This window comes from Anneissia japonica, unplaced genomic scaffold, assembly GCF_011630105.1.
Source record: "Anneissia japonica isolate Jap-2015-1 unplaced genomic scaffold, ASM1163010v1 scaffold288118_len230876_cov182, whole genome shotgun sequence".
NCBI classification, from domain to species: Eukaryota; Metazoa; Echinodermata; class Crinoidea; order Comatulida; family Comatulidae; genus Anneissia; species Anneissia japonica.
This window is the reverse complement of record NW_022709084.1, coordinates 164,213-176,239: the sequence shown is the minus strand read 5'-3', so window position 1 is coordinate 176,239 and position 12,027 is coordinate 164,213. Positions and strand designations below refer to the sequence as shown.

The following is a 12,027-nucleotide window of genomic DNA, read 5'->3' as shown; positions in this document are numbered from 1 at the left end:
TTTCTTATTCATTTTAATAAATTTGTTTAATTAAAAAATTATCGGTTTACACTAAGCTTGTTCCTGTCAGCAAGCTATCACGCAATATGAAACTTTGGGCAATCTGACGTCACCACAGCCAAGCACATGGGATTTTTGCCCAGCAACATGACCCCACGAAAAAACTAACCATTAGCGGGCAGAGTTTAGGAGGCGTGACCTGATATTTAAAACAAGCCGCATCGTCCTGACCACGAAGAATGTGTTGTGTTTACAGTTTAGAAAAAAATATCAGACCGAAAATTCACGTAAAAACAATATAAAAGCATTAATTTTATTGGTACAGTAATATAATTTGCTGTGCACTACAGCTAAACAACTGGTACTGTACATATTATATGTTAAATGTTAACTTTTTTCGTAGGCTGGTCATACCGAATTCACTGGGCTAGCCTATCTATGCTGCTAAGCCTATTTTTAGCGTCTAGGCCTAGGCTAGGCCCTAACTACTGGCCTGCCTTATTCGGAAACGATTCAATAGAAATGTTCCACAAACCGATCTTTTCGGAAAACCGAACATCGTAGCGAACATCGTATTGTGAGAGTGCACTGTACATACAAATAGATTCCTGTATTTATATTTCGCAGCATAATTTCCCATACAGAGACAACAGAAAAATTTTTCTGTATCTGTCAGTGTTACTTCATCGGTGGGGGGAGGGGGGAGCATGATATTATGTCAAAAATATTGTATTTGGGCCTTCCGAAGTTGGCAAGATAGTGGCTAGTGAAAGGGATTGAGGACCAGTAAAAATATTAATTTACTGGTCCACTTGGCTAGTTAAAAAAAACCTTAGGGAAACCCCTGAAAGTCCCTTTTTGTTGTTTGTCATGTAAAGTCTATTATAAAGAACTTAAGCTTAAAAAAAATCATCTTTTTGTATTCAAATTCAATTTTACCTGTATACTGTAGCACCCACCTCAACTAATAACAGTATAAGTGCAGGCCAAATTTTCTGAATATTTTCTCTGCTTGAAGCTTGTTCTTCAGTGCAAGAAATAAAAACGTAATAGTATTTACTAAAGTTCAGTGCACCAGTAATGTAGAGGTATATATTTAATAAAAGTAACATTAAAATTTAGCTGGGAATTGGATACAATTCTCAGGTTATATATCTGATAATCTGTGATTTTTTTTTTTAGTTAATGACTGCAATTAAACTAATAATTCTTCATTTATTTCCTCCTCAAACTGCTATATCATTTCCTGTTGGTTTTTTTTTTTTGTCTCCTTTCTATTTTTTTGTAATGCAACATCATTATTTTCTCCCATGAATATGATTTCAATTCAATATTATTTGTTCATTCATTTTTAAGTAACCAACTTAAAAATGTCTTCAAATATATTGTTTTATATTGAACTTATAGTACTATATACCACACTTTGCAATAAACTTAAACAATATATTATAAAACTTCCTGGTTTAACATTTTCACCAGTTGTAAATAAAAAAATTATAACTTAATATATAACAAACATGCGGAACCCCATTGTGCTTCACAAGATCTGAAAGCAGACACTTTGGCCCCAATATTTTAGATTTAGTTGATAAAGCAGTACACACTACTGACAGACCTTTCAGTTTGTAACTACTGACAGACCTTTCAGTTTGTATTATTAATCTTTGCTAGACAAGTGTTTGATTTTCATTCAGGTTTCTAATTATTACGTGTTCCTTTGTGTTACCATACAACAGGTGAAACTGTTAATTTGAAATAATATATGGGATGGCATTACTGCAGAACCAGGATGTAAATTATCTGTATTTGTGTAATAACATTACAGGTGATTAAATTTGATGACATTTCAGATAAAAAACTTCTAGTTGCGAAATAAACCTAGATGTATTCAGTGAAACCATATCCACTGTGAAAATGGAATGGTGATTTATTTTTATTCTATCTTTAAACTGTTGTTCATTATAAATATAGAATAAAAATAAATAATTCACCATTCCATTTTTTCAGTGTTAAAACATTGATTTCTAAAGTTGTTCATTATTAACATGAAAAAAAATACCAAAATGAAAGAAAATATTTTGACAACATAACTTGAATAATATGAATTAAAAGCAATGTAGTGAAGTGATGGTACATAAAAAATGGTCCAAGGGTGTGGGGGGGAGGGAGTGAGGAGAAAGTGATGTTGCAGTTTAAAAAAGAAATAAATTTAACATTATTTGATGGCCCTTAAGTAGGGATTAGATATGATGTGATTGAGATTTTGACATTAAAATGCTAGATACAATAGTCCTATAGTACCTAGTACTACTGATGTTTAAATGTTGATGAAAGCATGTTATATGTCAGTCGTCACATCGTCAGATAGTGTTTACAAACGTTAGATTGATTAACTTACCCTATAGCACAAAAGCATAATTACTCTATGCTAAAACAAATTTGTTAACCAGTGTCAAACCATTTAACTGTTTCAAAAATATACTGGATACAACATTGTGTTGAAGTTTACTTCAACATTAAATTAGGTGTACATTTACAATGTTTTCAGCTATTAATTATTCTTATTGGTTTTAAGATAGGAATTGTTCATTAAATAAATTATTATGTTTAAAGTAACTGGATGGTTTGTAACATATTCTTAAAAAGTTTGAATGAAAATATATCATGGACATAGATTAGTTATATAATGTGTGGCAAAGACAAGTCAAACCATTCGCTCGTCGCAAAAATAAATTTTTAGTTATTAGTACAGGGTTAAACAGAAAAATGAGAGCTACAGTACTGTATAAACTGGTAAAAGAATCATTTAAATCCGACATTTCGTTATGAAGTTACAGGAGTTTCAATATACAGAAGTTTAAAGAACAATATTTGAGAAATCAGCATTTAAAGTTTATGATTTCGGGCATTTCTCATGCAGAAACCATCACTAAATTGTTAAGAAATGTTGTTTTAACATTGAAAATGGGGGAAAAAAGCATAGCACAATGTATAGATGTGTAAAGATTAGTTTATTGTAATAAAATAGATTTCAAAAATTTTGACATTCCAGCGTGTTTTGTCCATTATCTCTGAAACACTATATGTTGTATAGGTGTGATGTTATTTGTGTTTATGATTTCGGGCATTTCTCATGCAGAAACCATCACTAAATTGTTAAGAAATGTTGTTTTAACGTGGAAAATGGGGAAAAAAAGCATAACACAATGTATAGATGTGTAAAGATTAGTTTATTGTAATAAAATAGATTTCAAAAATTTTGACATTCCAGCGTGTTTTGTCCATTATCTCTGAAACACTATATGTTGTATAGGTGTGATGTTATTTGTGTACTCTTTTACAAATAAAAAGTATAGAAAATAATTGCATTCGGTATTAATTTTGCCAATTTTCTACCAATTCAGGTTGGAAAAAATCACCTGCCAGTTGAATATTAAACTAGGCACATATTGCGTCATTTGATGATGCAAAGCTGTACAGATTTTTGGTATACTGTAGCCTGAGAGGAGTATGCACCTGGCTGTAGAAAACAAATGCTATAAAAGTCAGGCTTTTGTTGTAAACAAAATTGTGGTTAATTGAAGGTCTAAAGCCAAATAACAAAAATTAATTGTTTCCCATCCCCTCCCTCACCATTTTTTGGGCCTGCATCATTTTTTTGTGTGTTTTTATTACTTTTAAAAAATGCAAAATTTCAATTGCTGACACATTTTATAGCTTACAAATGCATTTTCAAACATAAAGACCATAATAACAGCAAGAGAAGCAATGACAAAATTATTGACAAACTGTTTACAACACATTTTGCTACGCAGAGAACATTCTTTGGCATATTTTGACGAACTGTGAAAAAAATAACAAATATCAAATATAATAAGTGCCTCACTCACCAACTTTTTTTTAAAAACCCAACACGGTAAACAAGGATTTTTTGTTACTTGGCCTAATTTTGTAACTTTTGTTTACTTAGAAGTCAATTATCAGAAACCAATTGTTGACAATCTCTACCTTGTTTTCTTGTTGACCTACATAGATTTCATTTCCAACCTTGTTCCTATTACAATTAACAAATTAATTAAGCATGGGGAATGTATTCATTGCATGTATTACACAAGGTTATAAGAATTTTATTTGAAACAATTGAATGATTTATTAAGGTTTGTTCGATTTCCATTTGAAAACCTTTGCTTTCATGGACCTGTATATTATAGTGTTGCTATCCTTCATTTAGAAATGACATAATTATTTTTTGTTCCGATGACAGTCATATTTAGACTACAGCTAACAAAATATGTGATTGACTAGCACTTCCTGCTAATAATTTTTCTCTGTTATGTTTCTTTTAAAATTTGTCCTTTGTATCTTATATTGTATCTTGATTATTGTATAATCTATTTTAATTTGTAGTTAAGTTATCCATCTTTTTTGGTTACCATATGTATATATCTGCTTTTAAAATTTTGTAAATATTAAAAACACCAATACCTTATAAAAATGTTCACCATTATCGTGAATCGTCACCTGTATGTGCGTTGATGAAGCTGTGACCTGGGTTTTATATTTAATTTTTTAATAATAAATTGCTGGTGGTTGTAGTGGTGTTGTTAATGGTACTACTAGTAAATTCATTGACAGCAATAACAAATTTCATATTTCACATTTGATTTATGACACTGAAGTTCTTTTGTACCTTGTAGGCATATACTGTAGACCATAAGAACTAAGCCTCATCTAAATGTTAAGCAAATTTAATTTTTTTTTTCATTTTCTTCTGGTCTCAAGTAGAATTTGTCTAGATCATATTTATATTCTAATATTTCACACAGCTATAGAACTCAGGTAAACCATCTGGGATATTTACTGGTATAAAAGTTATGTTGACTAGCTGAGAGTAATGGTAGCTGCTCAGCCAGCATTAATTAGCAGATAGGGTTAGACTTATTGGATTGGATTTATTCAGTGTCAACACCAAGGATAACCTACTAAAATCGAAAACTTGCTTCCAGTGGGATCCTTCTGAGCTAGGCGCATGTCAGTATTCTGAGGACGAAAAAGTACATTGCAAAATTTGTTCATTTATAGGCCAAAAAAACCCCCCTAGAATATTTCAGTTGATATTTTTGAAGTCAAGTTTGCCCTAAGAAGTCCGGGTACTGCTGCACTTACAGAATGATAGTACAGTGACAAGTCCTTCACTAAGAGGTGGGAGGTGGCTGAATGGGTAATTACTACAGGAGTCAATCCATCCAATATTATTCATTTCCTTCAATTTCCTCTAACTTTATACCAATGCTGGCCTACTATAAATATTTTTTTGGAATTTTTTAGAAATGTACGTTTGTATTAAATTTGATATCTACTATGTGCACTTTTAAAATAACACTTTAATGAATGATTTGATTAAGTAGAAATATAGAAATTGATAGATTTGGAAAATATGTAATAACATTTTATGATTTTGATTGATATTGTGTGAAATGTGAGTTTTGATTTGATCATTTAAGATGAAAAACAAAAGTGATGGGAAGTTCTTTTTTTTTTTATTAATGAATTCAAAGAATCTGATAGTGTTAAAGTTCATAAGAAAACAAAACTATTAAATAGAATGTTTTCAACTTAGTATATAATGAGTTTTATAACCTTTCATTTTCTCTTGTCTGTATCCTATTCAGATGAATTTATAAAAAAACAAAATAACTTTTTTTAATTGTTTGTTTTAAAAAGAAATAAATAATATTGCATATAATAATAAATTTTCACTTCTTAAATGCATGTCCAACAGTGAAAAGAATGTGTCTGAACAGGCACTATAAATATAGTAAAGTTTAGTTATTTTTATTTTCATATTGGAAATTCTAATATACTTAACGCACCTATTTTCCAGTAGTGTTTCCAACAATAGAAATTAAAAATGGTATTTAATCTCATTCACTTTGATTTCCTTTCATCTGAACTAGGATTTATTTTATCTAATCAAAATCAAAAGTTTGACACAGAATCTAACTCTAGGAAGTGACCTCACTAGAAAGCGATTACCGTACGCTGAAATTTGCGCAATATCCACAGTTGCTATGATTAACGTGGTCCAGTATGTCTCAAATCGTGTCATATTGCCAAACGGAACTAACCAAAACATCGCAAGAATTTGGAACTATGGGATATATAGTAGAATTATGCAGGAAGTTTGGTCATCATATTTTCACTGCGAGTATTCTCTCGTAGACTTGAATCATGGCTGTCTCGACAACGAAGGGGATATACCAGTATTGGAACATGGATCGTACCCAGGATCTTCTAAGTGGATATAAGTCGTCACTAAGGAATCCCGCTTTTCCAAGGGCCTTTACACTGGAACGCAGTCAGAGTCTGCCTAGCTTATGGTTTGTGATATATTAATTCTATATTAACTGTAATTCTATAACAGCAGCAGACTGGAGAAAAACAGATAGCTTACAGTACCATAAATCATATTGTTATTTATCTATGATCAGTTGATGCAATGAAAATTAATTTAAAATGTGTTTAGATTGATAAATTTATTGGGGAAAAAAAATCATTTACAGTACAATATAGTACATTTGAAGTGAATGGCCAATGCAGTTAAATAATAATCCAGTAAAAATACAATATGAATAAATGTAGACTGTAATTTTTGTTATTACTATTACCGTAACATAAATTTTCTTTCTACTCTATAATCAGCTGTGTTATTCACCGGTGACATTTGTATTTGTGGAGTTTCTAGACGTTAGTCGAAGGGGTATTTCAGGGCCCTAAAACACCAAGAGCTCAGATACTTTTCTAAAAGATAAACAGCCAGTTTAAAATGCTTGATTATGAATTATCAGGCTTTCAAAAAGAAAAATTTGTGACTAAATAATGGACGTGTAAATAATACTATTCTACTGTATCTGCATATACAGTACTGTACTTCTTCTGGTATAAGCCAACCGCCTGGAATACAAAATTAGGCTGATTTTTTTGGGGGGAGGAGGATAGCTTATACCCAGGGAATCTGCTTTTCAATCAAAAGGCAATATTTCAGCACTACATGCCTAGTGTAATTGAAAGCCAATATTTGAAATGTTTTAGAGTATTTGTACAAGTCAGCATATAGCCTTGGCTTTTGCCTGAGGAAAGGTTTGTATGTAATACTGGGCGTAATGTAGGGGGTGGGATTATAAACGAGGGACTAGAGTACTTTTTAAAATTCTGGCATCAATTTAAGGATTTTTGTAGTAAATGTCTATAAATCATTTTTTTTTTACTTAATTGAAAGTTGATCAATTTATGTGATTGTTTAAAATGAGCAAATATGTTTGCCTAGAGTGTGGTAGTATGTATGACATCCTGTGTTACTCACCCTATTATCCTGCTTTAAGTTTTCCTGCTCAATTAGTTGGCAGTGTCTGAGGAGAAATATACTCACATCGATGAAAGCATTTGCAGTACCCGCTGCTACTAGTCACTAAGCGTGCACCGGTAGTCTAGTGGTTATGGCGCCAGGCTAGCTATCTGGAGGTCTTAGGTTCGATTCCTACCCGAATCACTTGCAAATTTTGTTCGCATGTATTAGGGAATGTACTGACTATTCGGTACGATAACACGTCAGGTAGGGCAAAACATCACTCCTATGAGAAATATAAAGTTAGAAACCTAACAATGTTTTATAACTCATATAAAAGTTTTAGTTGCTAAATCACTGAAATGACTGGTAGCTTTAGCAACCGAAATTGTCATATTACTGTAGTTTCAAACCTCATAAAACTATTCCAACAAATTTAAATTTGAGATATTAAGAAGAACACGGTTAGTAACATGTTAATTTGTGGTATATGGGTGATATAGGTGTTAAAGTTGCATTGATGAACCTAGATCTGTTCCTAAGATTAGTTAATTGGTTGGCCATCAGCTGAGTGTTGCCATGGGATTTTCTGAAAAATAGTATGGAATACATTTACCTTGAAGGGCTTCACCACACCCTTGTACTTCACACCATTTAAGTGAGGTGTGCATTAAATTCCTTTAAAGTATGTTTTCAATGAAAATTATCTTCCTCCAATTGTACTGTACTCAACCTAGGTACCTGATTCAAAGCTTATGTACGGTAGTTACCTACAGTTATCTCAATATACAAATAACTCATTTTCCATGTTTAGTACCACAGGATTGTTTATTTGATAGAGGATAAAAATTGGGTTGAGTATTCATAAAATTAGGTTTGGAAAACGTACTGTAGTACTAGTAGTACTCAAAAACCACACGACTTTTGAGAATTAAGATCGGATAGTTTTCTCTATTTTATGGGATAAATTATAATAGATTGTATGATCTTCAAATAATGGGTGTACCATATGTTCCATTTAATTCTATTTTTAAGCTCAAAATAATAATATAAAAAAAATCTGTTAGAAACAATAAAGCATAAGGTAGACGAATTATGAGCAGGAATTTGTCTTCCACATTCCTAAATATGTAGATGTTTGTGATGCATGATGATTAGGATTTTATACCATATATGGTATTCACCATAGGCAATGTTGTTTTAGGATTAATTTAATATTGTTCTAACTATTTGATAATTAAATTCATATAAGTGATAATTATTGTGTAATTTAAGGAGAGAACCTCTCTAATTGGGCGATGTCAAAGGAAGTTCATCAATCAACATTTTAATGCCGTACTCTTTCAGTTGATGGTAGAAGTGAGCCCTCTTTAGTTTGTCATTCTGTGGTATTTTTTTACCACCTATAGTAACTATGTAAGTATGGCTTTTTCACTCAGGAGAATGTGAAGAAATTATGCAATACACTTCATCTTATGTTAATTTTGAAGTAAAATCATTTCTATGAAAAATGAAATAAACATAAAAAATATTTCCTATGCGTATTGTTACTGTGTTACAGTAAGGACATTCAGAATATTTTTATGTAATGTTAATGCTATTATAAATATTTTAATTATTCATTATAGCAAAATTCATGTACAATAGCTAAATTTTATCACCTATTATATTATTCAGTATTGATATTGTATCAGTTAATATACATTTTTTTTTCTTCTTGTATATTGATAACAGTCCTTCCCGTAAATGAATTAAAAAGTGTTTTCTAAGTAATAGTAACATTCTAATCGGCTGTTCAAGGCAAAACAAACTTAACGAAAATATAAAAGCAGTTACGTTGTTTTGCCATAGGATGAATAAAAATGAACCCTAATTATTTGTAAACTAATTGCAGGTGCACGTAGCGATATGAATCATTTCATTGAAACAAAGGCTCTGGAATGTAAAAAGATAATTATAATAAATCATTCAAGCCTGAGAGATTACTCAGAGCGCTGCCAAGAAGCAGTTGCAATGAACAACACAAGGCACTTTACACTATAGACATTAACTCTGTTCAGAGATACAGCCTATAGTAATTGGTCAAGACATATACATGTGCATTCTTCTTGTTAAAGAAGAATAAGTTTTCAATAATTGCTGCACTATTCTTGAATATCTGATTGTATTAGTCACCTTTCGTGATGCAAACGGCCATTGATGTGAACGTGTCCTTGAATATACTGTCAAGTGTGGGATGCACGTTGATAACGGAACCATGTCCATGCCAAGACGAGTGAGTAGGTGAAGAATGATACTTAAATGAAGGAAATAAGATATTGTTTTTGTGGATTAGAGGATTTTAAATAAAGTATTTTACTTTTTAGATGATTACTGTATGTAAGAAACCAGTGATATTGTTGTATGTTTACATGAGTGATTTTTGTTGTAAGATTTTGAAGTAAAATTTTCCGTATTGTAGGAATACTGTACTATGTATTTACAAATTTATAAATTAGTTCACTATTCTACAAACTATAGGTTGCGACCCAAATGATTAGGTCACAGCTTTAACAGGCTGCACTGTCGCTTCAGATTTTTTTAAAATGTTAACTTTCCCAGGCAGGTAAATCTTATAAATTTAAAGGCACGGTTCCAGTAAAGTCTGCTATAAATTGAAGATGTTGTGTTGACTGATATAAATGCCAACTCTAACAGTGTCATACAACTTAGGCGGATGCGATTTATCATCGGGAGGAGACCTTAGGTCTTCGTGAGAGTATTGAACATGTTTCATTTTCTGTGACACAACTATCCCTGACACAGACCTATTGCGTCAGCAAGTAACTCACACAGACCCAGCAAATCACATTCATTTGCATCGTACAAAGCTGTCCGAGTTACCCTTAAGAGTTTGAAATAATGAATCCAGTTAATCCCCCCAAAAGAAAAAGAGAATTGTTATTGTTTTGTTAATTTGATATTTAAGTACATTGTTTAGTTCTCTGTACTATAGCAATATTGATATTATTACATAGAACAAGTGGGTTATACCAATTTCTGAATTGGTACCAAAATTTAAATCCTGCACATCACAAGACTTTTGGTTAAGAATTAATTAAAGTTAGAATGATTTTGAGGTAATACACTTACATATTTTTCATATAGGAGTCTCAAATTGGGGTATCTGCATATAACTGTTTGTAAAACTTTGGTAAAATTTTCTGAAATTATATTGACCATTGTCTACATAGGGATTTTATTACAGAGATTGAATACAATATAATTTCATACTGAAGGCATATTGAATTGTGAATACATCAATTATATGTTACTGTGTAATGTATGACTCACCTGCCTTACATCTCCATTTGATTTAATAACACATTAGGCATAACTCTGTCACCAGTGCAGCTCCAAAGTCTGCTATGTACTCCATTAATTGAGCATATTCGTATCTTGCACTTTTGTACGCCTTGCTGAGCTACTGTAATCTTTTGTGTTGTATCACATACTAATATTATAGTCAGCTATGAGCCCAGATTCTAGACCACCTCCCTTCCTCCAGTCATTACTATGGCAATCAAATTGGTAATACCTAACATGATGGGACCCTTTGGGGAATCCGAGGTTAGGAATAAGATAAAATAGCATAGAGACTCTTAGTAATATTGCGATTTTATTTTTTTCGCAGTTGTTTTCAAATGTATTTTGTACATTTCCACGTCAGGTAGGGCAAAATTACACCTATACTTTAGTAATATTCTTATTTAAGTTGAACACCTTCACCTTTTTTCTTTCATAGTTTTACTTGGTAAAATACATAAAATATAACGTTACTGTAAAAACAATTATTAACAAGCCAGTGCTCACTCTTTTTTTAACCAACATTAAAATGCTTACATTCTGTAGCATAATTATACACCCAACTGCATCCTCAATAAGATTGGTATAAATTATGAATGGTTTATTAATTGATTCATTGCTAAAATTGAAAAGATTATTAGGTATATTATAATACCGCACCTTAAAAAATAGCTATGAAGCCAGCATTGTTGCTTACAGGTAATAATTTATTTCATTTTGTCAATAAGTCCAGTCTGTGTTATCACTAATAACTCGAAAACATAAATATTGTATTGCAGATCGAGGAAATCCTTATTGGTTGTTTTGTTGGTGTAATTTTACTATATTCATAATCTTTATTTTCATAGAAACCTAATGAATCGCTCCCATAATTTTAATTTTTTTTTTCAAAGAATCAAGGGTATTATATTCAATTCTGGTATTTAACCATAAGTAGCTATTTATGAAGTCATTGGAATATAATTTACCAAGTTCATTCATTCGGTAAAGTACCATCTTTACCTCTGTATTTATGGATAATCTAATTTTTGACACTTAAAAAAAGAAATTGGTTGGAAAATAATTCTGTTACCATTCAAATTTAAAGAACTTCAGCTGTTGGCACTACAAGGCTTCGGGTAATAGTAGTTTGACTAGAGCACATCTTGTTTTTTATTGTTTAAATGAAATTTGAATTATGCTCTAATAAACTTATATAGTATCAATGTTAAACCTCCTGAGTTTGTTATCTCCCTTTGTATTCCTCTTACTTTGATGTCATCAATTTCTTCAATATACGAAGGATTCAATTCCAACAGCTGAACTTGACATAGAGGTAGTACAGCAGCTGATTGAGC

The 12,027-nt window shown here is 31.5% G+C and overlaps 1 protein-coding gene across 3 annotated transcripts in view; it reads left to right on the top strand.

The window, feature by feature from the left end:
• LOC117106654 (vasodilator-stimulated phosphoprotein-like) overlaps positions 1-12,027 on the top strand; it is a 59,071-nt gene that overhangs the window by 9,922 nt on the left and 37,122 nt on the right. Inside the window, exon 1 of one of the 3 annotated variants that reach the window (XM_033248048.1) lies at positions 6,216-6,380. The exons of 1 other annotated variant lie outside the window; for it this stretch is intronic. In XM_033248048.1, coding sequence (XP_033103939.1) covers positions 6,232-6,380 — 149 coding nt within the window. In that variant the 5' untranslated portion in view covers positions 6,216-6,231. Of the gene's footprint in view, positions 1-6,215; positions 6,381-9,459; positions 9,621-12,027 lie in introns of those variants that run through there. One more of the 3 variants, XM_033248049.1, reaches the window with a different exon arrangement.